Consider the following 24,533-nt stretch of genomic DNA (forward strand, 5'->3'; position numbering starts at 1 on the left):
AACAAAGAGAATTCCCATCTTAATATGTAAAGGATATTGTTTTCCCCACCATTATTTTGGATTGTACATAGAAGAAATTGAAAGGAGAAGAATTCTTGAAGTCCTTTAGTCAGATCAGGTAGACACAATTTTGTTCGCAGGTGAACAGTGAGTTTATTCATCTTAGTGGTAATACTTAAAATTTATGAATTAAGAACTTTATGGGTTGTAGAAAATAGCTCAAATATTCACTCTTAAAGTATTAATAAATCCCATGTTTTTAGATACAATTCTGATCATATCTGAGTGAAAATAGCTGTCAAATACTAACTTTTAGAAGTTTTAGTCAGATGATCCCTTGTGCCTTGCTATATTGAACCTGTTATCATGGATCTAATGTTCTAAGGCTTACAATAGACATAATAAATCTACTGTTATAAATTCCCTGCTGTATTACAAATGAAAAAAAAAAAATGGTGCCTGCCATGGGGCCAGGCATGGAGGGGCAAGTGATAGCTGTTCATGAATAAACCTAAAGGATATTCTGGAAGAAATATTTTCATTTTACAACTTTCTTCAGTTAGTCAGCCTCCTTATTATTACTCAAAAAGAAATCCATGACATTTAAAATCTATTTTCTTATGATTTTTCATGCCTTTTTTCTCCAATGAAAGTTTGTATATTAACTTTGCTTATGAATTCTCACTGAACTATATTGTTTCCCCATCTTTGAACATTGGGACTCTACAGGGTACATTTGTCAACAATGTAAATCTGTCCCTGACTACCGAATTAGGAAATAACCCAATCCCTGCAGCTTTTAGTTGGTGAACCATATAAGGAAACTTCACACTTCAGAGTAGGTAACTTTTAGACAAAAGAGAATTCTAAATTGACCATAAATAATTAATTTCATGTTCAGGCTTTAGAGTTCCCACTTCTAAGAGACAAATAGAGTGATGGGGAAAGATATGGCTTGCAAGTCAAGAACATGGGGTACAGCTAGGACTCCCTCATTGACTGCTTCTGTGTCTGATTCCTTAAGAGTGAAATAAGGAAAATAGATAACACCGTGATTTTTGATCCATTTTTATATTAACACCTCATTTGACACTGAAAGTTTAAACTAGGTTAAGGAAATGAATGTACTCCTTGCGGGAGTGTGAGGAGGATCACCTATTGCTCCCTATCAGTTGTAGAAATCTTGTGTTTATTTGTTTTGGCTAGCGAAATTCTAGATGTTTTCCCAAAACGAAATAATTCTGCTCTAAGAAAAAGTTTTAAAATGACTCGAATAAATGAGCAATATTCTTCCAACTTCATTAATAGAAATATTCTAAGCGATAACCCTAGTTAACTACAAAAAGCAAAATTATTACAGAAAATAGAAGGTCCAGATATTATAATCTGTGACCCAGAATGCTAAGCTCCCACATTGCTGCATATGGAAATAAGGCTAGCAAATCTTATTTATATGACAAATACTATTGCAGTTGATTAATAAGTGTGCCTGTTTTGTGGCCTCTGGTCAAATCTTAAGCCAAATCAAAGTTAACTGGGGAGATCATAGAAAACGTTGATTTGTGCTAAGCCTGAAAAAAATTTTTTTTCAATTTTACCACAGTTTACATGTATGTAGGACTTCCCTGGTAGCTCAGTGGTAAAGAACCTGCCTGCCACTGCAGGAAATGGGGGTTCCATCCCTGGGTAGGGAAGATTCCCTGGAGGAGGAAATGGCAACCCAGTCCAGAATTCTAGCCGGAAGAATCCCGCAGACAGAGGAGCCTGGCGTGCTGCAGCCCATGGGATGGCAAAAGAGTCAGACATGACTTAGCAACTAAACAACAGTTTTTAAATAGGCTTGTGCTGAATTTGTTTAAATTCATCTTTGTTATGTTACTCCATTGCTACCTAGCTAGAATAGCCTTTTTGAGTAAAAAAGTAATGGATAGATCTAATAAATACTCATTTTTACTCAGTGACTTTTAACCTTTGTTTGTTGCAGTTTGCTTATGTAGAAGATCCAGTTATACTGTATTTTCTATTCTTTTTATGAATGTCTGTTCTTTCCCTTGAAGCTGTTTTCTTTCTTTCTTTTTTTTTTAGTCTTAACAGTTTCAAACAGCATGCACAAATTAAAGCCAGTGGCTCCATGCAAGCTTTATTGATTTCTCCCCTCTTGTTTTACCCTTAATGTATCACTTTCATGTTCAAATGAAGACCATCCCAAAATAATTACCAAAAAAAAAAGAATGGTGCTCTGATTATTAAGTTTTGGTGATTAAAGCATTCATGGACAGAGGAAACACATAGATCTCTTATTTTTATCAGCTGTGTTCCTGGAATCCGAATAACAACAAGATGTGTGCAATTATGGGTCAATTTCTGTGCTCCTCTGATTTCAGTTAATCTGTCAGTTTCATTCAAATTCTACTAATTTTTTTAAACCCTTGATAAACCTAAATGGACTTAAAATTAAATCCTGGGTTGGCTTTAATCAGGTTTATTCAGTGGACTCTCCATAAGGTCTAAGCTCTGAAATCCTGCTTTTCTCTCAATAATATTGATGAATCATTAGCAATTCAGTAAAATATGTATATGTTCTCAGATTTTTCCACTGTCTAAAAGCCACTGACCACTGTTGAGCCAAGGTAATATTGGCTAAATGGAGGGTTACTAAGAATATGGCTTATACCTCAAACTGTGTTCACAGCATTTATATCAGCCTATATAATTCCTAGCATTTACAATGTAATGATTTTGTGTACACAGTGGGAAAAATTGCTCTCAGCTGAGAGGAAAAAAGGTATAAATCCAGGTATACCCAAAGAAAAATTTCCTATCATGTAATTGTTAGCTCTGATTTCAAAGTAGATGTAATATGGCCTTTATTAAACATTGCTAATGTTTATTTCATCGAGACTAGAAAGTTGGCAATAATAAGGCAAAAACAATCTGGTTGCTTTGCTCTGGCTTGAGTTAACTGTTGAAATACTCATATGCCACATTCTGATATATATTCGGCCTTAGGGTCTTTCCTGGGAAAGCAAAACATGACCCATCTGTTTCCTGGCATTATAAATCTGTATTTACTCATTTAAACTGTCCTAAGCATAGAACACTGACTTGAAAAAAATAATGTAGTCTCTTATGCTTAATGAAATGCCATATTTTCTGGCTGAATTTGATCTTTCTGCCTTTACTTAAAATTCTGAAACTTCTCGTTTTCATTATTGGAGGCCAATAGATAAGCAAATAAAAGAGTATTATTTTATCTACTTTCTATACAGAGTTTGGTCCTTCATCAAGTTTTTATAGAATAAATTTTTCTGTACAGTATTAAGAAATGATTTATATGTATTCAAGTGAACTTTAAAGACCAAACAAAACACCTTGGAATTGCACATAATTGTAGCTTATTCTTGGATTCCATACATACTGTACAATTTAAACTTACTATAACCCTTTAAAATTCCAGAAGGTGACTAGATTTGGCCACATTCCAAATTATGACATTATTAATAGAGTTTTGGGTAGGAGAGTGTGAGTCTTTTGTAATTATATAATTGAAAATAATGCAGTGGAAGCACAAGAAATCATTCTGAGTGATTTAATTATACAGGTAATATGGTATAGCTTTGTTTAGAAGTAGTAAATATTTAAGCTTGCGGTATGGTGAGTTATTTTTAACTTACCTGCAAAAGGAAACCACAGTTGTATTCAGTATATTCATTTGAATAGAAGAAGAATCTAAAAACAAAGGTCATTTTTTCTAATGAATAGGGGAATTACATCAAACTAATACCTGCTTTCTAACTATAAAAATAACATTTAAGTTGGATCTTCCCTGGTGGTCCATTGGCTAAGACTCCACACCCCCAAGGCAGGGGGGCCCGGGTTTGATTCCTGGTCAGGGAACTGGATCCCACTTGCTACAACTAAAGATTCCACATGCCACAGTTAAGACTGGAGCAACCAAATAAATAAATACTTTAGAAAATAACAGTTTTGTTAATAGGAATCCTACTTATTTTGAGATCATTCTCATAGTAAAGATTTTCTAAAGCAGTCTCAAAATGGCATTATATGATGTTTTTTTATATTTTCTCTGAGAAGCATTGTAAATAATACTCAAATCATATTGATTGCTTGATAATTTATTTCTGTAACTGTGAAAGACTTGAATATATCTGGATTATTTTTAGTCAGAATAATTTTCTGAATACATATGCTTCAAATACCATTAAAATCCACCTGGTGTATTATATTGTCCTGCTGCTGCTGCTGCTGCTGCTGCTGCTGCTGCTGCTGCTGCTGCTGCTGCTGCTGCTGCTGCTAAGTCGCTTCAGTTGTGTCCGACTCTGTGCGACCCCATAGACGGAAGCCCACCAGGCTCCCCCGTCCCTGGGATTCTCCAGGCAAGAACACTGGACTGGGTTGCCATTTCCTTCCTCAATGCATGAAAGTGAAAAGTGAAAGGGAAGTCGCTCAGTCGTGTCTGACTCTTAGCGACCCCATGGACTGCAGCCTACCAGGCTCCTCCATCCATGGGATTTTCCAGGCAAGAGTACTGGAGTGGGCTCAGTATTGGACTCAGTAATAACTATGGGGAAATAAGTGTGCCATTTCCTGTGTCATTACCTATCTAATTTTTTAAAAGAAGTTCAAAAAGAGACTTAAATTATCATGTAAATCTTGCCAGTACTTTAAGTAATGCTCTTTGCGTAATCAAGATATAGAACCTTAAAGTAGTCTCATACTGCATAATTATTAAGTTAAAGCAATTCGTAACAGGCACTTTATCCAGATTGGTCAGCAGTCAATATAAATAAGTGGCTTGGTGGTTTGCACCATTTCACATGTCCCTGGAAAACATTCTTTTATTTCTTGCTGTTTGTTACAGTGGACTCCAAGACGGATTGCCTGTTCCCAGATCTCATAGATCCTTGGCCTGATGATTTGCCTTCAGCTTTATACATAGAAACTTGTCATTCCAATTAACATTGACAGTGGTAGTTGTGACTTATCACCGTTTGTAGGAAATTATGAATAATTACATAAGACATTTCACTGAAGGAAAACTTAGGAATCAATGAAGGAAACTTAAAACTTGATCAGAGCAATCAAGAATATCCTAAAACAAATTACTAGATGATACCACATTTTAAGTCATGCATCTCTACAGCCTAGTGTTGCTACATTAAAAGAAAAGGAACCAAAAAAAAAGGAAAGAAAACCGAGATCCAAAAATTGAAGAACAGGGAGTTCTTGTTACCCAGTGGCTAGGATAGAATCTTTTGACTACAGATTCTTACATAGGTGGACTGATGCAGTCCTTTGTATACCCCACTCCAACTCAATCAACTTACAGAATGTTCCAGAATTCAAATGAATATATGTATAGATTGCTGGTTTCTAATACAGCTAAACTAAGTGGGCTGTTACAGGTTAGTAGAAGGAAGCTCAATCACTTGTTAGAAGGATTTCCCTTTCAAATTTAAAGAAATTATTAGCAGTAACAGTAAATAAATTAAATATCCTACTAGAATGTAAAAATAGGAATGTTAAGTATATTCTAAAACTAGAGAATAAAAGGAATTAATAAAATGAGAACTGCTAGATGGAGAAAATATATTAAGTAGATTGATTAGTAAATTTAATATTTACCAAAGACCTGAATGTCATCATTTTATGACTGAATTCATATTAATTTATGAATTCTTGCATTTCCAGAATTATGTTGCATGGCAAACTCATTCATTAGGATGTGAGAGAAATACTGTAGTTAAAGATAATCAAATAATCTGTGCTCAAAGAATATTCAGATCCTTTAGCATTCTTCTGTACAGGGCAGATCCCAAAGAGAGACTTTGTGAAGTGCAAGTCACTCAGCCGGTTTTGAGTCTTTGCAACCCCATGAACTATAGCATTCATGGAATTTTCCAGGCCAGAATATTAGAGTGGGTAGCCTATCCCTTCTCCAGGGGATCTTCCTGACCCAGAAATTGAACCAGAGTCTCCTGCATTGCAGGCGGATTCTTTACCAGCTAAGCTATCAGGGAAGCCCTAAGAGAGACTCTGGTATTTCACTTTTCTTTTCTTTCTTTTTTTTTTTTTTAATACCAAGAATCACTTTTACAGAGTATGTAGCTAGTTTGTTATTTAGTATAACACACTTTACAAAAGCTTACAATAGATTAAATTTCAAAATCTAGCTTTGTAAATATTTTTTCTACCTTGATTAGTAGATTGAAACCAAACTGAAATAGTCTGTAATCCAGAAAACTATTCTTGAGATGGATTAGCATTTCTATTTAGTATTATTTTCTAATTATATCTACAAGTCTATTGATATTTGGAGAAGATAACTGCTTATCATTTTTATGCTTATAGATAATCTCATAAGATAGGAAAATTTGAGCAGCTGCACAATTAACAAATATGAATCTATCATCTGTGCGCATGCACTCAGTCGTGTCCGACTCTATGTGACCCATGGACTATAGCCTGCCAGGCTCCTCTGTCCATGGACTTTTCCAGGCGAGAATGCTAGAGTGGATTGCCATGCCCTCCTCCAGGGGATCTTACTGACCCAGGGATCTAACCTGCCTCTCTTGCGTCTCCTGCATTGGCAGGCAGCTCTTCACCAGTTGAGCCACCAGGAGTGCCTCTGAATCTATGATCCTGAGTTCTATAATTGTTAACTCAGTCAGTGAATTAAAGAAATCAAAGACTATGGGCTTAATTTTAAGCATATAGGCATTGAGAAAACCTATCCCACAATATCCTAAAGAAGAGATATTTTGCATTATAGGAAAATTTACTTTAAAAAATGCACTTATCTCTGAGTAGGCAGGCAGTTCATACTGAAGAAATTCCTCAATGATATATAAGATGCTTCTCCTCAAAAAAGACTTTCCATTATTTTGTTTAGATGCATCCACCAAGCGTTTACCCAACTTGGTACTCACCATTCTACCTGAAAAAGATAACCGTCTTCTAAACCATGCACAAAATCCCTGAACTGTCGGCTATCAAATTGTGTTGTCTCTGTCTCTTTGTACTGCCAGAGAATGGGACATTTTTGCATTGTTATCATTTTTATTTTTAAGAGCTCCTCAGAGTCTTGTCTGTTGCCCCAGATATATTTTAAAAATTGAGTTTTCAAAATATTCCCAATTATTCAATGTAATTAAGTGCTTTTGGCTGGTATTATTAAACATAGCAGAAATATATTAGCTTAAAAAGAATGAAGCACACATACTGTGTGTATGTCGTCTATCTAAAGAAAATGTATAATTTAAAGAGATTGAAGGAGTGTCTCTATGTATATGTTCATTGTCAATATTGTATTTGCATATATATGTATGATTATGTTATAAATTCAGGTATAAGAACATTTTTTAACATCTTTTGGATTGGAAAATAGGGAGAAATATTTTTTTTAATCTACAGGTTTTAAAAATACTGTCTTCTTAATAGATCCTTGAAAAGTCACTAGAATCTTAAAATAATGTTGTCAGTTCTTCTGTGCTGCATACCAGGATATCTATAATTTTACCTTCTAAACTATACCCAGAATTAATTCAGCAAATATATGTCATTGAGTTAAAAATTATTCTTGATGTCCTTTATAGGTGTGGAGTATGGAGCAGGCCAAAGCTCATTTTGGGGACATTGAACTTCAATAGGTGAGGCAGGGTAGAGTGTCACAGAAACATATAATGAAATTTGTTGGCTGTATAAAATTAAAATCAGAAGTTTTAGCACTGACTGTTTTTTACTTAGATTTAGGAACGTATATGTTCATCAAATACCAGAGGATATCCAGAGATAGATATAAGCAGATCACCAGGACACCCAGAGAAGGAGATAGATACAATGCAAGGAAAAATAGGCAAATGATCAGCTAGTTAGAAAGGCGCATGCTAAGTCACTTTACTCATGTCTGACTCTTTGTGACCCATGGACTGTAGCCCACCAGGCTCCTCTGTCCTTAGGATTCTCCAGGCAAGAATACTGGAGTGGGTTGTCATTTCCCCCTCCAGGAGACCTTTCGAACCCAAGGGTCGAACCCACATCTCTTGCATCTCCTTCACTGGCAGGTGGGTTCTTTACTAGTAGCACCACCTGGGAAGCCCAGAAAGGCATCAGATGGATGCATAAAGTAATGAAGGGAAAAATTGTCTTAACAAACAAGTCCCTGCCCTGCTTCAAGTTAACTCTGGCTCTCCAGCCTCAGTATAGCTACCGTGCACAACCTGCAGCAGTCTTCTATGCAGAAGAGCAGGTCCTTAGGCCCCCTAACCTCAGCCCCCACATCTGCCAAAGGTGCCAAAGCAACTGAACGTCTCCCTGAATTTCAGAATACTCTGTGCAAGTAAAAGTTATAGTTTTCTGGGCTGAAAAACTTGTAGAGATAGTGGTTCTATGTTATGAGATAGGAAAGCCTAGAGATGAACCAAGTTGGAGGGGAAGGACTGTGAATTCTATTTGGGCTGAGCTTCATCATCTTTTATGCCAGTGATGTGTACAGTCAAAGGAAAAACATTGCTGAGTTACACAAACACCTTAGGAGACAAAAGCACAAATAACAGAATGGATTATAAAAATACATACTTTATAACTTTATTTACTATGTATAGAATATATACGAGTCCATATAGAAGAACTAAAACTAACAAACGTGTTTAAAAAATAAACACACACACACAGCTCCAGAGCTCAGCAAGGCAACATGAGAGAAGTGGGTTGGGGGATAGTCTGGGTCTGCCATACAGAGGAAACAGTTTCTACTAAATTCTGCCCAATTGCTTCCACGTACATATTCTCATACTGCTTCTAACATTGGATACGATCAAGTTTTCTATCATTTTGATACGTGAAAAAAATCTTTATTTTGAAATGTACACATTCTTAGACTCAACAGCTCCATTGTCATAGAATTTGCTTACAGACATTCTCACATAATTTACTCATTGTGTTTATGAAGATGCTCATTGCGGTCTTGTTTGGAACAACACACACTTGAAAATAATCCACCCATCCATTAACTAGTTATATGACTCATAATACTATACACAGTGGAATACTGTCATTTTTAAAAGTGTATTTATATATACACAATGATGAAAAATTTCTCCAAGACCTACTATTAAATAGTAAATATTATGTAGAAGAGTTACATAGTATAAACTAATTTACATGTATTGTTTTTATACATATTAATATTTCTCTACACAAATATACAAAGAACAATTTATTTGAATTACATTGAAAGAAAGGGTCTTCTGTACTTAAAATTCTACCCCCCATCTCCATAAATTACCTTTCATTTTATAAACTGGTGAATGCTTTCTGTCAGAAATTAAAATTCTTTCTTAATAGTTATATTTTTCATGTTTCCGTCTCAAAAATGATTGATGTCATAAATATAGACAGATGCTAAGTGAATATTATATAATTTCTGTGAAGGGGAGAGGATTTGGTGAGTTAGGTAATTGGTGAGACAACTTGGTGTTGTCTTGGAATAAGACAGCCCTCGGTTTGAATTCTGAATTTTCTGGTCAGTAAATTACTGAAGCCAGATGAAATAATTTATGAAGAATTATTAGCAAAGTATCAGTTACACAGTAACTAAATAAATGCTGACCATTCGTATTGTAGTGTCAGTAGAGATAGAGAAAATGGTTGGCTTTGAGAAACTGTTACGAGGTTAAAATGAAGAGAAGCAGGGTTGATCTTCTGTGTGAGGTGAAAAGGAGGGAGGGATTCATGTGTTTAAAAGGAATCTCACATTCACATGAGATAGGAAGTCCTAGAGATGAATCTGGAGAAGGCAATGGCACCCCACTCCAGTACTCTTGCCTGGAAAATCCCATGGACGGAGGAGCCTGGTAGGCTGCAGTCCATGGGGTCACTAAGAGTTTGGCACTACTGAGCAACTTCACTTTCACTTTTCACTTTCATGCGTTGGAGGAGGAAATGGCAACCCACTCCAGTGTTCTTGCCTGGAGAATCCCAGGGACAGGGGGAGCCTAGTGGGCTGCCGTCTATGGGGTCGCACAGAGTCAGACACGACTGAAGTGACTTAGCAGCAGCAGCAGCAGCAGCAGAGATGAATCAAGTTGGAGGGGAAGGATTGTGAATTATGTTTCATGTGCCCATAAGCGAATTTAATGCTGGTAAATCTAGTAGGTAGATCAGAGGAAAGGAATGGGATGGAGTATACATTTTGGAATCACCAACGTGTAGGCAGTGTTTAAATCTTGAAGTATAAGCGGGCCCGAAGATGAAGAAGAAACGTGGCAGCCATGGAAAACTCCTTTCTTTAAAGGCGTGTGAGAAAAGAAGCAACTGCTTAGTAAAAGGGACTGAAAAGGGGGTACTCACAGCAACAGGAGGAAAGGTCATGAGAAACAAGAAAGTATGCTTAGGAATGTTCAGTGAAATCGAAGCTCAGCGGGACTTGAGGGGACGCTAGTTCTTTATCCTCAAACATTAGCTGCTATAGGGCTGTGCCAGTGGTATTCTCCTATTTTCTCAAAACAAAGTTCTTCATTTTGTTTCCTCGAAATATATCCCACTCCCAGTTCCCTTCTTCTTGAAAAATGTCGATGCCATCTTCCCCAACACACATGCAGAGGGTATCCCTCACACTTTCTGTTCTATTCACAAGTAGAGTGTTCTTCACTCCCTTTTAATAAATACTTTTATTGAAAAATGTCATAATATCATATAAGAAACTAATCGCCAGTCCAGGTTCGATGCAGGATACAGGACGCTTGGGGCTGGTGCATTGGGATGACCCAGAGGGATGGTACGTGGAGGGAGGTGAGAGGAGGGTTCAGGATGGGGAACACGTGTACACCCGTGGCGGATTCATGTGGATGTATGGCAAAACCAATACAATATTGTAAAGTAATTAGCCTCCAATTAAAATAAATAAATTTTTAAAAAAAGGCCTTTTAATAAATATTTTCACCATGACTAGAGTTCAGTTCAGTTCATTTCGGTCGCTCAGTCGTTTCCGACTCTTTGCGACCCCATGAATCGCAGCACGCCAGGCCTCCCTGTCCATCACCAACTCCCAGAGTTCACTCAAACTCACGTCCATCGAGTCCGTGATGCTATGCAGCCATCTCATCCTCGGTCGTCCCCTTCTCCTCCTACCCCCAATCCCTCCCAGCATCAGAGTCTTTTCCAATGAGTCAACTCTTTGCGTAAGGTGGCCAAAGTACTAGAGTTTCAGCTTTAGCATCATTCCTTCCAAAGAAATCCCAGGGCTGATCTCCTTCAGAATGGACTGGTTGGCTCTCCTTGCAGTCCAAGGGACTCTCAAGAGTCTTCTCCAACACCACAGTTCAAAAGCATCAATTCTTCGGTGCTCAGCCTTCTTCACAGTTCAACTGTCACATCCATACATGACCACTGGAAAAACTATAGCCTTGACTAGACGTAACAACTTATAATGTGCTTCTGTACCCTCAGACTGCCCTCTTACAGATTCATTCATTCATAGGGATGGCTTCACCACTCTAACCAACGGTTCAAACAGTTTCAGAGAGTTGGCATTGGCTTTACTGTCAACTAAAGGACTTTATAATCAACTAAGACTTCCCTGGTGCCTCAGACCGTAAAGCATCTGCCTACAATGTGGGAGACCTAGATTTGATCCCTGGGTCGGGAAGACCCTCTGGAGAAGGAAATGACAATCCACTCCAGTACTGTTGCCTGGAAAAGCCCGTGGACGGAGGAGCCTGGTAGGCTACTGTCCGTGAGGTCGCAAAGAGTCGGACACGACTGAGCGACTAAAACTTTCACTTTCATGTACTCACTCTGATGTTCAACGCTTTCTATATGCTGATCTTAACCTACCTATTGAGAATCATGTCTTTGTTCTCATTAATTCGGTATCTCCAGTAAGGTCAGACCTGAGAAGTTTGTACTTTTACAATCTCCACGTCTTTGTATATACACTTTATCACTAAAATGTATTTTTTTTCCAACCATCGAAGTCCTTTAAGGACTATCTCAAGTACCTCATTTCCCCAATAAATAACAAAATGTGTTTTGCACTTATCGACTAGATTAATTTTCCTCAATTATTTACTGCCTTACATTGTTGCTGTCTTAACCCTTTAAGCCCTTTCGCATATTTCTCTGAATGAACATAGCATAGCATGACAAGCAGCGATTTTTATTGAATAAATAACTGCTTAAACTTTTTCATCGAGTAAGCAAAAAATGTATGATACATCTAAGCATTGTATTTCTTTTCTTCTGATCTGTTTTTCTGACTGTAGTTCTATAACAATTACAATGTTTCATATATTTTACTAGGAAAAATTAGTAACTAGCTTGTCTTTCTCCAGGAATATTAAGGTAATCAATATAATTTTATGTAAACATGCAACTCCCTTGACCTTTTTCTGTATGGTATATCAAACTACTTAAAACTGTGATTTTTTTAATAGAAAAAGTAAATCCAGACATATTTGAGTAACATGCTATTTAAACCTGAAGGATGCTGCAGGTTGAGCTTCAAGGAAGCTGGCAGACCTGTTTTGCATTGTCTGGAATTCATGTGTCAATACCTGATGAAAGGTTGGAGAGCAATGATCTAACCTAGAAGGAAGGCAGCAGATAGAAACAAAGCACAGTTAAGAATTTTCTCCGTGAACTGGGAAATATTTGGTATATTTCAGGTTGGAATAAGTTAAAGGTTGCTATATAATGTACTCTGTACTGTTTTAAATCAAGATTTTATTTACTGAAAACAAAATAAAAAGCACACACTCTAACATGGCCACAGAGGATCTGATCCATTTTTGACATAGGGTTGTTATACTAGACCTGGAAAGTATTTAATTGGAAAAGGAAATTCAATCACTGTCTTTCCAAACAACTGTCTCTGGTGGGAAGATGTTTCCCTGGGATGATAGTGATAAAATAGAAATGTACTGCTGGGCTTTTTTCACCTCTGCAACATCCTGTGATTCATAAGCTCAGCACTGACAAAACTGCAAATATGCCCAAGACTTTGTATGTATTAATTGCTTCTTAATGTAAAACATCTTGTTTTAATTCCATCATTGTGGTGATCAGTGTATATACTTTGATATAAAAAATGATTGGGGTGATTATTATGACCTTTCATAACACATTCAGTTCTCTGCTAATCGTTCATAAGCAATCTGCTTGATTTTTGCCACACACATTTCCTTGATTTGCAGTAACTCTATGCAAACATTTTCATGAAAGAGACAAAAATAGTTGAACTGTAGAACCAAGCGATGAATTAATTAAACACATATGCAAAAAAATCCTCAGTGTCTGACCTCTAGGAATAGATTCAATCCCAAATATCCATGTGTTAAATAAAGCAGATGAACTATGTTTAAAGATGTTGCAACACTGACCAAAATAAATTGCAAACCTTAAAAAACAAAGCTAACTTTTGTTCCTTAGTATGCTTGTTTCACACTCACTTTATTAAAAAGTTTAAAGATGGAACTGCCAAACATATACATAAATGAATAGGAATGCTGTGCTAATAATTTCCAGTAGAAGTCATCATTTAGTTTCCTTACGAGGTCCACACTCCACTGTGAATGCTACTTCACTCTCGTTAAACTACTTTGGAATAATCCATTTATTCCCAAAGACAAATTATCCAAGTCAATGCTGTTAACCTTGTTAGAGATTGGCACTTATCAATATAAATTATATCAGGTTCTATAAGATTGTCTATTATATTGGTTAAAAAAAAGTTCTGTCTGCCAGTGACAATTTTCTCTTAATTTAGGAATTCCTATTTCTTACAGAGGCCAGCTGGAAATGAGTAAAGCATTACAGAGCCTTCCTTAGCTGTTGGCCTGGAGAATACACATTCTCTCCAGAATATATATCTTTGGCACAGTCTAGAAGGAAGGAATCTCGGGTAATCTCTATGCTGGCCAAGTGTGAGAATTATTATTTTTAACCCCTAAATATCCTGAAATTGGGGGATTTTTTTCAAGGAACTTAAAAGTAGACTAGTTATATTTCTTATCCAATAAAACTCCAAATAAATACAGTAGTATTTTTATTTCTGGGTTCCTGCCTCTTTGGTATAATGTTTAAAAGAATATTTTATGGGACTCAGCAGGTTGAAGAGTTTTACACTAACTTTAGAGTTTAACATGCACAGATTAACAGGCAAACAAGTTGATTATTTAACCTAAGTATACAAATTTACTTACAGCACAGTGTCCCGATTGGTTCCCAAACGTAGGTTATCTAAATATTCGGAGTAACAACTAGCACTGAGCATTGCCTGTGTGCCTGTACTGAAGTCCTGAAAGGAAAGGTGGAAACTAATATTTAACCAGTAACTTTAACGTTTGGTCTTTTACCATAGGATCCCAAGACTGAAGACTAGATAGGGAAATCTTTAGTAGCTGAAAGTTGCATATGCAGAATATATCTACTTGATCCTAGAACCCATGGAGCGCAGAAGCAGTGCAAAAATCGGAGATCAATGGAAACAATGAGTGTCTCTTCTCTATATAGAAGAGTAATTAAGAGATATTTATAGATATCCCATTCATAAAGGGTTTTTAAGTGAAATTAAGTTGTTCAGAAGCACGTAGGTTACTCCTTAGACAAAAGGACACTGTCCTTTGGTGAATTTGGCAGAGACATATCAGATAGATTATATCATGAGCCCTTATGGATATTCCTACATGATTATGAACTTTCAGTGACAAATAATTTTGCACTTTACAAAAGTGGGTTCAAGCGGTACTATGGATGAGCTTTGAGAACCTCCTAAAGTCATGTTCACTGTTTTTGTCCCTCATTTTGACTTTATAAACTTGTAGATACCTATTTATTAGTGCCTGTGCAGGCATGTTTCACTCATGTCAGAGTATTACAGAGCATGTTTGCTTTTATTCACTAGTAGTTAGTGGATTTATGCCTCTAAGCATTGTGGTATCCATAGAAATTTGGGGGAACAATATATGTAGATTATTTTAAAAGATACGTATTCTTGATAAGCATACTCAAAGCCATCATGAAATGAATATTTCTATATAATATAATAAAAATTTAGTAACAGTATACTCACTCCTTATATGTTTATTTGATCCACCAAAATGTGTTTATACCAATATGCTATATAAGAGCTATTTATCCTCAGTGCATGAGATTAGGCTTGAAGAAAAATTTCATCAGGCCACAGTAATTTTATAGCACACACAGCATAGTGAAATTATAACATCAATAAAATGTCTCAGGATAAATGGCCTTTCCCTAAACACCTAGTATAAGGTGTTTACATATTTTTCCAAGTATTAAACCAAGTTCTTAGCAGCACTATTAATGCTATAAATAATACTGTTGGGATGAAATGTCCATGGTCCACTCTTACTAAAATTTGAGCTTACTACAATTTTTGAGCTGTGGTGGAAGCTCATCCATCTTTGTGGTGGGAGAAAGAATTCCACACCATGGCTGATCCATGAGATGAACTTCCTGGCTATTCAGACTTCATTTCAACCCTTTGTTTTTAGGACAATGCCTCAGTTGAGAATTTGTTAAGAATTTTTTGGGTTTGTTTTGTTTCCTACATTTTTTTCTATGTCCCTCGTTTATTTACACTTATTCACAGACCACAAATTTTTCAGATCATGCTGGCATCTTAACCTGCTTTTATTGGCAAACCCTGCCCACTCAGGGCTAGCATCTAACTTAGCAAATATAACTTTGCAAGAGTTTACATCTCAATCACCAGACCCTTGTTGGCCATGTTGGAATATGATAAACATGTGAGTTAGGTAAGTGTCCGCTGTACTCCTCCATCAGCTTGGATATTGCTTATTCATCCCCAAATATTTCCTTTTCAATTAGTTTATTCAGATGAAATTTTCTTAGGTAAAATAAAGTTCAGTTCACTTCAGTCGCTCAGTCGAGACCGACTCTTTGCAACCCCATGAATCACAGCACGCCAGGCCTCCCTGTTTATCACCATCTCCCAGAGTTCACCCAGACTCACGGCCATCGAGTTAGTGATGCCATCCAGCCATCTCATCCTCTGTCGTCCCCTTCTCCTCCTGCCCCCAATCCCTCCCAGCATCAGTGAGCTCTTATTGTGTGGCGTAACAATGACAAAAAGAAAGTTTTAAATGATGGAAATAGTTTTAAGGGTCTATAATACATGATGTGAAAATGTTAGTCACTCAGTAATATCCGACTCTTGGCAACCCCTGAAACTGTAGGCCTCCCAGCCTCCACTGTGCATCAAATTTTCAGGGCAATAATACTGGAGTGAGAATGGTTTCAAATAGGGAAAGGAGTACGTCAAGGCTGTATTTTGTCACCCTGCTTATTTAACTTCTATGCAGAGTATATCATGAGAAACTCTAGACTGGATAAAGCACAAGCTGGAATCAAGATTGCAGGGAGAAATATCAATAACCTCAGATATGCAGATAACACCACCCTTATGGCAGAACCTGAAGAAGAACTAAAGAGCCTCTTGATGAAAGTGAAGGAGGAGAGTGAAAAAGTTGTTTTAAAATTCAACATTCAGAAAACTAAGATCATGGCATCTGGTCCCACCACTTCATGGCAAATAGTTGGGTAAACAGTGGAGAAAGTGACAGACTTTATATTTTTGGGCTCCAAAATCACTGCAGATGGTGACTGCAGCCATGGAATTAAAAGACGCTTACTCCTTGAAAGGAAAGTTATGACCAACCTAGATAGCATATTGAAAAGCAGAGGCATTACTTTGCCAAAAAAGGTCCGTCTAGTCAAGGCTATGGTTTTTCCAGTGGTCATGTATGGACGTGAGAGTTGGTCTATAAAGAAAAGTGAGCACCGAATAATTGATGCTTTTGAACTGTGGTGTTGAAGTAGACTCTTGAGAGTCCCTTGGACAGCAAGGAGATCCAACCAGTCCATCCTAAAGGAAATCAGTTCTGAGTGTTCATTGGAAGGACTGATGTTGAAGCTGAACCTCCAATACTTTGGCCACCAGATGTGAAGAACTGACTCATTTGAAAAGACCCTGATGCTGGAAAAGATTGAAGGTAGGAGGAGAAGGGGACAACAGAGGATGAGATGGCTGGATGGCATCACTGACTCAATGGACATGAGTTTGTGTAAACTCCGGGAGTTGGCGATGGATAGGGAGGCCTGGCATGCTGCAGTCCATGGGGTCGCAGAATTTGACACGATTGAGTGACTGAACTGAACTGCATAGCCATTCCCTTCTCCAGAAATCTCATTTTAAGAGAGAATATAGTCTTGCTAATTTGCTACCATTTGTATTCATTGTGCTCATTCATTAAACTATTTCTCTAATCATTTTAATAGTTCAGACTTTAAATTATTGAGGAAGTTTCCTTTGTCATATTTAGTGTTTGACATGAAAACTAATATAGACATAATTTAATACAATCTTAGAAATTGTCACTAAATATCCTGGGTCAAGAAAGAGTTTATTCCATTATCAGAGAAATCTATAATGATCTTATCTAAAGATAATGCTCAAGTACAGGGAATGTCATCATTTTCTCAGGTAGATTGAAATGATCAATACATTAAGTCAAAACAAATTCTGTTTGCAGATACTTTAGGTGGAAAAGGGCGATTACTAGCATCATTTTTTTTCTTGTGCCTTGCTATTGAAGTTTGTTCTAAAGATTACTGTTTCCCTTTTTTACTGTAGTAAACCTAGTACATCAAGATTGTGTTTCCTGTTTAGAATTAAAGACTTCTAATTCATGGAATTGATTCATGAGGCGCTTAGTTTCAAAGGTCCTTCAGGGCAATATTAAAACTGTTTGGGGAACAGACTATTTGTCAGACAGTACAAGTCTCTCTTTTTAAATAACTTTAGTCAGGAAACATTCCTTGTAAAAGAAAGATCAATGGCAGCTTATCAGGTACACTCTGTGTTGTTCTTTTTCTTTTTTTTACCAGTTGCTGGCAAATTGATTTTGACACTTTAGCATTTTGGCATTCAGTGGACGTCTAGAGTGCTGTCTTGTCTCTAATATATTTTAACCTAGTACATATGTGAAGAAGTTTAAAATATATTAGGAAAAAGATTGAAGGGAGGGAGGGAGGGAGGGAGAGAGCAAGGAAAGAAGGAAGGAAGAAAAATGGAAAGAGAAATTCAATGAAATTGATCCAAGATCTGTAAAAACACAATGGAAGGAACATTGTATTTGGAAACAGAAGATTGCATTTGAGGTTTGTTTCTCCTTCACAAGGAATATGTCTTTATCACTTTCTCCATGAGTCCTTCCCTGATCATCCCATTTGAATTGCTAAACCCCATAGCCCAAATTTTCCCAGTCTTCCTTCCCAGCTTTAGTTTCTCTATAGCACTTGTCAATATCTGATATACAATGTATTTTAATTCTTGACCTTTTCGCTTCCCACTATTAGAGTGTAAACTGATTGAAGGCACAGATTTTTGTCTGTTTCGTTTACTGTTATTTTCTGGTATCCAAAAGAGTACTTGACACATCAGAGAGTTTCACTAAAATCTGTTGATTGAGTGGATGAAAATGGGCTTCCCCATTGGCTCAGCAGCAAAAGAATCCTCCTGCAGTGCAGGAGCCACAGGAGACCAGGTTCTGTTCCAGGGTCAGGAAGATCCCCTGGAGGAGAGCATGCAACCTGCTCTAGTGCAACCTTGCCTGGAAAATCCCATGAACAGGGGAGCCTGGCGGGCTACAATCTGTGGGGTTGCAAAGAGTTGGATATTAGGTTTATGAGCAAGATTAACCAAGATATTATGTATAAAAGCATATTAGATAATGACTGGTTTATAATAGGTATTTCATGTGTCCATTTACCATCTAATACATAGATCTGTCAGTAAATCGTCTACAGATAGTGTGACAGTGTATCCCAGATTACCCAGGACCATCCCTTTTTATGCCCATAGTCCACAAATAGTTATCAGAACTTCTTTCACAAGTGGTCTGATTTGGATGTTAAATTCTATGATCACTCTGTCTAAAAAGAAAGCATGCTACTTAATTGTCATTACGGCAAAAGAGTTTATCTCATACCACATAGCCTGTGTTATAGTAACACAACTCAAAAAAAAAAAAAAAAAGCCTTCTAATTAGGATAAGAGATTATTCCGCAGGATAGAGGAAAAAGAAATATTTCTGTTAACATAAAGAGAAATATTGGCAATCTTCTAGTATCGAGTAGTACTACATGTCCCATCTTTGATTTTAGTACATATTAGTTCAAACTCCAGTACAGTGTCATTAGCTGTGACACTGAGTGCACTTTGTGTCACTTATTTGCGCCTCTCTTTTCTCCTGTGTGTAAAAGGAGTAATAATAGTGCTCATGGGCTTCATATGAGATATTAAAATAAATGTAACCTGTATCTGGCATATAGGTTATGGCATATAATAGAGTTATATGCCAGTATCTGGCATATAATAGATCCTAAATAAACACCAGCTTCATAATATTAATCATTTCTGCTGTTTTTAGCTTCTGCACAGAACCCTGAACATGGTGGGTAATCAATAAGTATTTGAAAAGCCAATAAACAATTGAATATTCTGAAAAATTCAAGCAAAATATAATTTTGAGACATTATTGGACTGCTGTCATACCAATGTTGGATAGTACAGTGAACAATTAGATAATGAATTTGCAGTCTTTACTGTTATACAGTGTCACTGCTTAAAAATTGCCTGACTGCAGTAACTTTTAATAATAAATTATTTGGAGTGTTTCCTTTCATAGTCATTTAGACCTGAGAGTGTAGCTATGATCTACCACAGTGCCTTACTTAACGAAAAGGAAAACTAAGTCCCAGGCACATTAAATTCTAGAGACCGTATTAGAGCCCTGGTCTCCTCATTTCAAGCCAAAATTATAGTGACTTTTCCTTTTAATATTTGTCTGTCTTTAATCATAATGATGTGATTTGAGAAGATATCCAATTATTCAGTAGTACCTTCTATAATAAAGTAGAAATAGTTTAGAAGATACTTTGGCATTTCAAATATGTCTGTTTATTTTTCATACATTTGAAATAAATTTTTACCACATATATTTTATAAAGAAAATGATTACTAGTAAAATCTTGATGTTTTTATTATTGAAGTATTCTAATAAAAATTCTAAAGCTGTTAGGCTAATTTCATAATAAAGCTTATTCCATTAGTTTCAAAGGCAGAAATGATGCCATTTCAATTAAATGAACTTTTTTCTCTTTAATTTTCTAAAAAATAATTTATGGAAGCACTCTTCAACCATTATCTACTAAAACTGTGTATTCTAAGTTATCATATATATATAGTTACTTTGTGATCCTGAAAAAATGATGTTACTTTGGTTTACACATGTCCTTTGGAGTTAATATAAGATTAGTTGAAAGGGTTGGTAATAGTCTATGATTGATTACTAGACTTCTTTGACATGTGATTGAGAACCTTTGCTATTACTTCCAAAGGAGTTCATCTATTATAAAATTTCTGTTCTTTTCATGTCTCCAATATTGTGATTGCTTTCAAGATCTACAGAAATTTTAGAAGCAGATACTAGAATGATACATTTCCACATAAACTTAACCACTTAAAGTTTTTAGTTTAATTATTTGAGTTTTCCTGAAAATATTACTAAGAAGCATGTTGTCTGTATGCATATATCTATTAATAATATTAAGAATCTTCCAAAGGACAAAGACCATGTAAACAGTGACTCCTCTTATAATAGCTCCTGTAGAAGTTAATGAGAAAAAAAATCAGATTTAAAAGGGTGTAATATCCAAGTTGTTCTTGTCAGATGCAAAGAAGGTTTTATGTAGAAGTATTTATAGAATTTAGAAACATCAGTTATCTGTAAAGTAGATGCGTAAATGGCATGCACATACAATTGTTATTGTGTTATTCTTAGCTATTTTTGTACATGATATTTAAGTTTTATTATTGAAAGTGATATGACAATGAGCCTAATTTCAAGAATTTACCTAGAGACACACTAGATGCCTGGAATTTACCAAGAGACACACTAGATGCATGAAAAGATATTTATCAGAGATAAGAAGTAATACAAACTGGGCTACATCAAATGTAGAACATATACTATTGACCAGTGTTTCCCATACTCAGGCTGTGCAGCAAAATGACCTAGGTACTTTAAAAAAAAAAAAAATGTATATTCCCAGATTCCATCTGTTTCCTGCCTTAGGAATTTTAGGCTTTAAAATATATAGTTAAAAAGATTTTTTTCCCAAGTGATTCTAAGGGATAGCCTCAGATAGATAGGTATATGGTTTTAAACCATAAATGTTGCATAAATATGCATGAGTTGCTGGGATAATTGTGGAACACTTCGTGAAGGTAGTGGATTTGAGATTGTGATTTGACAAGAGGCCAGGCATCTGGAAAGGAATCCTTCTATGAGCACGGTTCTAGTTGCAGGAGTAGAAAGTACATGGACATGATTAGTGCTTTATAGAGCAAATGATTCCTAAAGCAGAGAGGTAGAAAATTAAATTTGAGGAGGTAAATGCCAGCCTGGACATTCAAGGATATTGGGGCTTTATCTCGTAGGCAATGGGCAACTCAGTAATTGAAGTTTCTCGAAGGAGATTATGTATATAAAGCAATTTTAAAGGAATATATATTCTCTGTTAATATTTGTAATTGACTAGAAGGCTGGAGGCTAAAGACAACGTGAACAGTAGCAGACAGACTTGAGGTGATAAGGGTTTGTGTAGAATGCTTCTGCTGATGAAAATAAAAAGAGTTGGAACCCAAGATGATAGTAGAGAAAGAATTGAAAATTCTAGAGAAGAAAATGCAATCCTAATAATGACTCGGTATAATATTAAGGGAAACAGTTATAAAATTGTGCCTGCATATCTAAAAGATGACAATCAGAAAGTATTGACCAGTTTTCAAGTAGAATATGCCGAGATCATGTTTTTAAATAGATCTAAGTTTTAAGAACTATTTGGCCAAATATGACTGAATCTTTATTGTAAAGAAAATATAACTAGTAAATAAATATTTTCAAAACACAAGCATATTCCCTCTGTCACGTGTAATTTTTATATTTTCTCATTCAGCTAGACCTCAGCTTATCTGTGTAACAAATTAAATCTAGTGATATACATGGACCCAAGAGACTTCTTTAATAAACAGACATTGTACATTAAATATGTTCTCTGAAATACCTTACAAATAAACTATATTTATCTGAGATACAGGTACATTACATTATCTCATTACAGGAGATACATTAAAAGGCTGTCTTACTAGAAAAATACAAGATTTTCAAATATTTGCACAATTTTAGATATGATGTTATCTGCCAAGATGGACTTCTTAGGTGGCTTAGTGGTAAGGAATCCGCCTGCCAACGCAGGAGATGTGAGTTTGATCCCTGAGTTGGGAAGATTGCCTGGAGAAGGCAATGGCAGTCCACTCTGATATTCTTGCTGGGAAATCCCATGGACAGAGAAGTCTGGAGTGCTATAGTCCAAGGGTCCCAAAAGAGTCAGACACAGTGACTAAACAACAACAACAATCTTCTAAGACATAGCAATGATTTCATTAACACATCGGATTGATACACCATTTGGTTTTGTTTGTTTTTTTTCTTTTGACAAGGCTTGCAAGATCTTAGTTCCCTGACCAGGGATTGAACCTGGGTCCCAATAGTCAAAGCATGGAGTCCTAACCACTGGACCACCAGGGAATTCTGCCATGTTGATGTTATTAATAAACATTTTAAGGCCAGAGTAGATGAGTACATTGAAAAATTATAATGAGGATCCAGCTCTCAGTTCAGTTCAGTTCAGTTGCTCAGTCGTGTCCGACTCTTTGCAACCCCATGGACTGCAGCACACCAGGACTCCCTGTCTATCACCAGCTCCCACAGGTGGTGTATATCTACACAGCTCCACAGTTGGGCATATCCAACTGTCAAGCATCAGTGACTAAATTAAAGAATAGCAAGTCATTTGTTGCAAACTAGATATTAAAACTTTAAAAACTGTAGTCCCGCAGGATACAGCATGCTTGGGGCTGGTGCATGGGGATGACCCAGAGAGATGTTATGGGGAGGGAAGTGGGAGGGGGGTTCATGTTTGGGAACACATGTAAGAATTAAAGATTTTAAAATTTAAAAAATAAAAAACTAAAAAAAAAAAATTTAAAAAAAAAAAAACAACAAAAACCTGTCAGTCCAAGTGTGTTACTGGTATCGCCCACTGTCTTTCCCAAGTCATACTCTCAAACTTTTTTTCATTTTTATGTTACTGAAGTTTAGTTGATTTATACTATTGTATTAGTTTCTGCTGTACAGTAAAGTGATTCCATTATACATATGGATGCATTCCTCTTCATATTCTTTTCCATTATGATTTATCACAGGATACTGGATCTAGTTCCCCATGCTCTACAGTATGTCCATGTTATTTATTCATTCTACATATAATAGTTTGCATAACTTCATCTTCTCTTTAATTGCCCGTGTCCTTCATCACTCAAAGCTCTGCCTTAGGTCAGCTAGGTGTTCTAAACTGCATTGTGTCCAATTTATGAGCAGCAGTGTTTCTGACCCTTGTTTTACATCAGCCCTGGATGTTGTGGCTCATGTCAGTTTTAACAAATATAAGGAAAAGGTGACTCACAGCCCAGAAAAAGGAAACAGCACAAAGAACAGTTGCCAAAACCTTGTGTCTCTCCTAGTGCTCGGTTACCTGTGGCAAAGGAATGCAGTCGCGTGTTATTCAGTGCATGCATAAGATCACAGGAAGACATGGGAATGAATGTTTTTCTTCAGAAAAACCTGCGGCGTACCGACCGTGCCACCTTCAGCCTTGCAATGAGAAGATTAATGTAAATACTATAACGTCACCCAGGCTGGGTAAGCAGATCAAAAACAGGGAGTGATTTTGACAGGCATAGAAATGAGCATGGCTTCTTCTGTTTTATGTATCACTTTAAAGCTTAGTTATCAGTCTGTACTAGTTAGTTTGCTTCTGACTAAATTGGATCTATTCAGCTAGATAGTCCAAATGATCATGTAGTCTAAATGAAAACTATTTTCATTCCTGAGCTGTCCCTTCAGAGTCAGGCTGTGGAAATGCAAATGCCGTATCACTCAAGATCAGCCTAAAAAGGGTTGGAGGATGTAACCATATTTTTTATTCTGACCAGTCCCATGGCAGAACCCTCAGTTAAGGTAATGTCGGTGGAAAGGTGAAGCTGTAGTGTATATCTTGGATCTCTTCATTGTGATCCTGGGTACAAATTATCCTTTGGAGAGATAAAGAGTAAAAAACTCACTTTCAAGGAGAGCAGGTACATGGATCTACACCGCTAAACAAAAGGTACTGATTTTTTCACATTTAAGGTCATAATATTAAATATAAATGAATAGTAGTAGCATTGATTTACATAGTTTTATGTTATAAAATGCTTTCACATATATTCTCAGTTACTGTCAGTCTAATACAACATCAAGAAGTAGAGTATGTATTTTAAGTAATATATCCTATATTTGCAT

The 24,533-nt window shown here is 36.4% G+C and overlaps 1 protein-coding gene and 1 non-coding gene across 2 annotated transcripts in view; one reads left to right on the forward strand and one right to left on the reverse strand.

Annotated features, from left to right (window-relative positions):
* The window catches only part of ADAMTS19 (ADAM metallopeptidase with thrombospondin type 1 motif 19), a 263,593-nt gene that overhangs the window by 235,774 nt on the left and 3,286 nt on the right, over nucleotides 1-24,533 (forward strand). The window contains exon 22 of the mRNA XM_018050709.1: nucleotides 23,714-23,891. Coding sequence (XP_017906198.1) covers nucleotides 23,714-23,891 — 178 coding nt within the window. The remainder of the gene's footprint in view (nucleotides 1-23,713; nucleotides 23,892-24,533) is intronic.
* Nucleotides 22,647-22,718, reverse strand: TRNAQ-UUG. Its single transcript has one exon. It is a non-coding gene; the product is annotated as a tRNA-Gln (tRNA).

Source organism: Capra hircus, chromosome 7 (genome assembly GCF_001704415.2).
Source record: "Capra hircus breed San Clemente chromosome 7, ASM170441v1, whole genome shotgun sequence".
Taxonomy (NCBI): Eukaryota; Metazoa; Chordata; class Mammalia; order Artiodactyla; family Bovidae; genus Capra; species Capra hircus.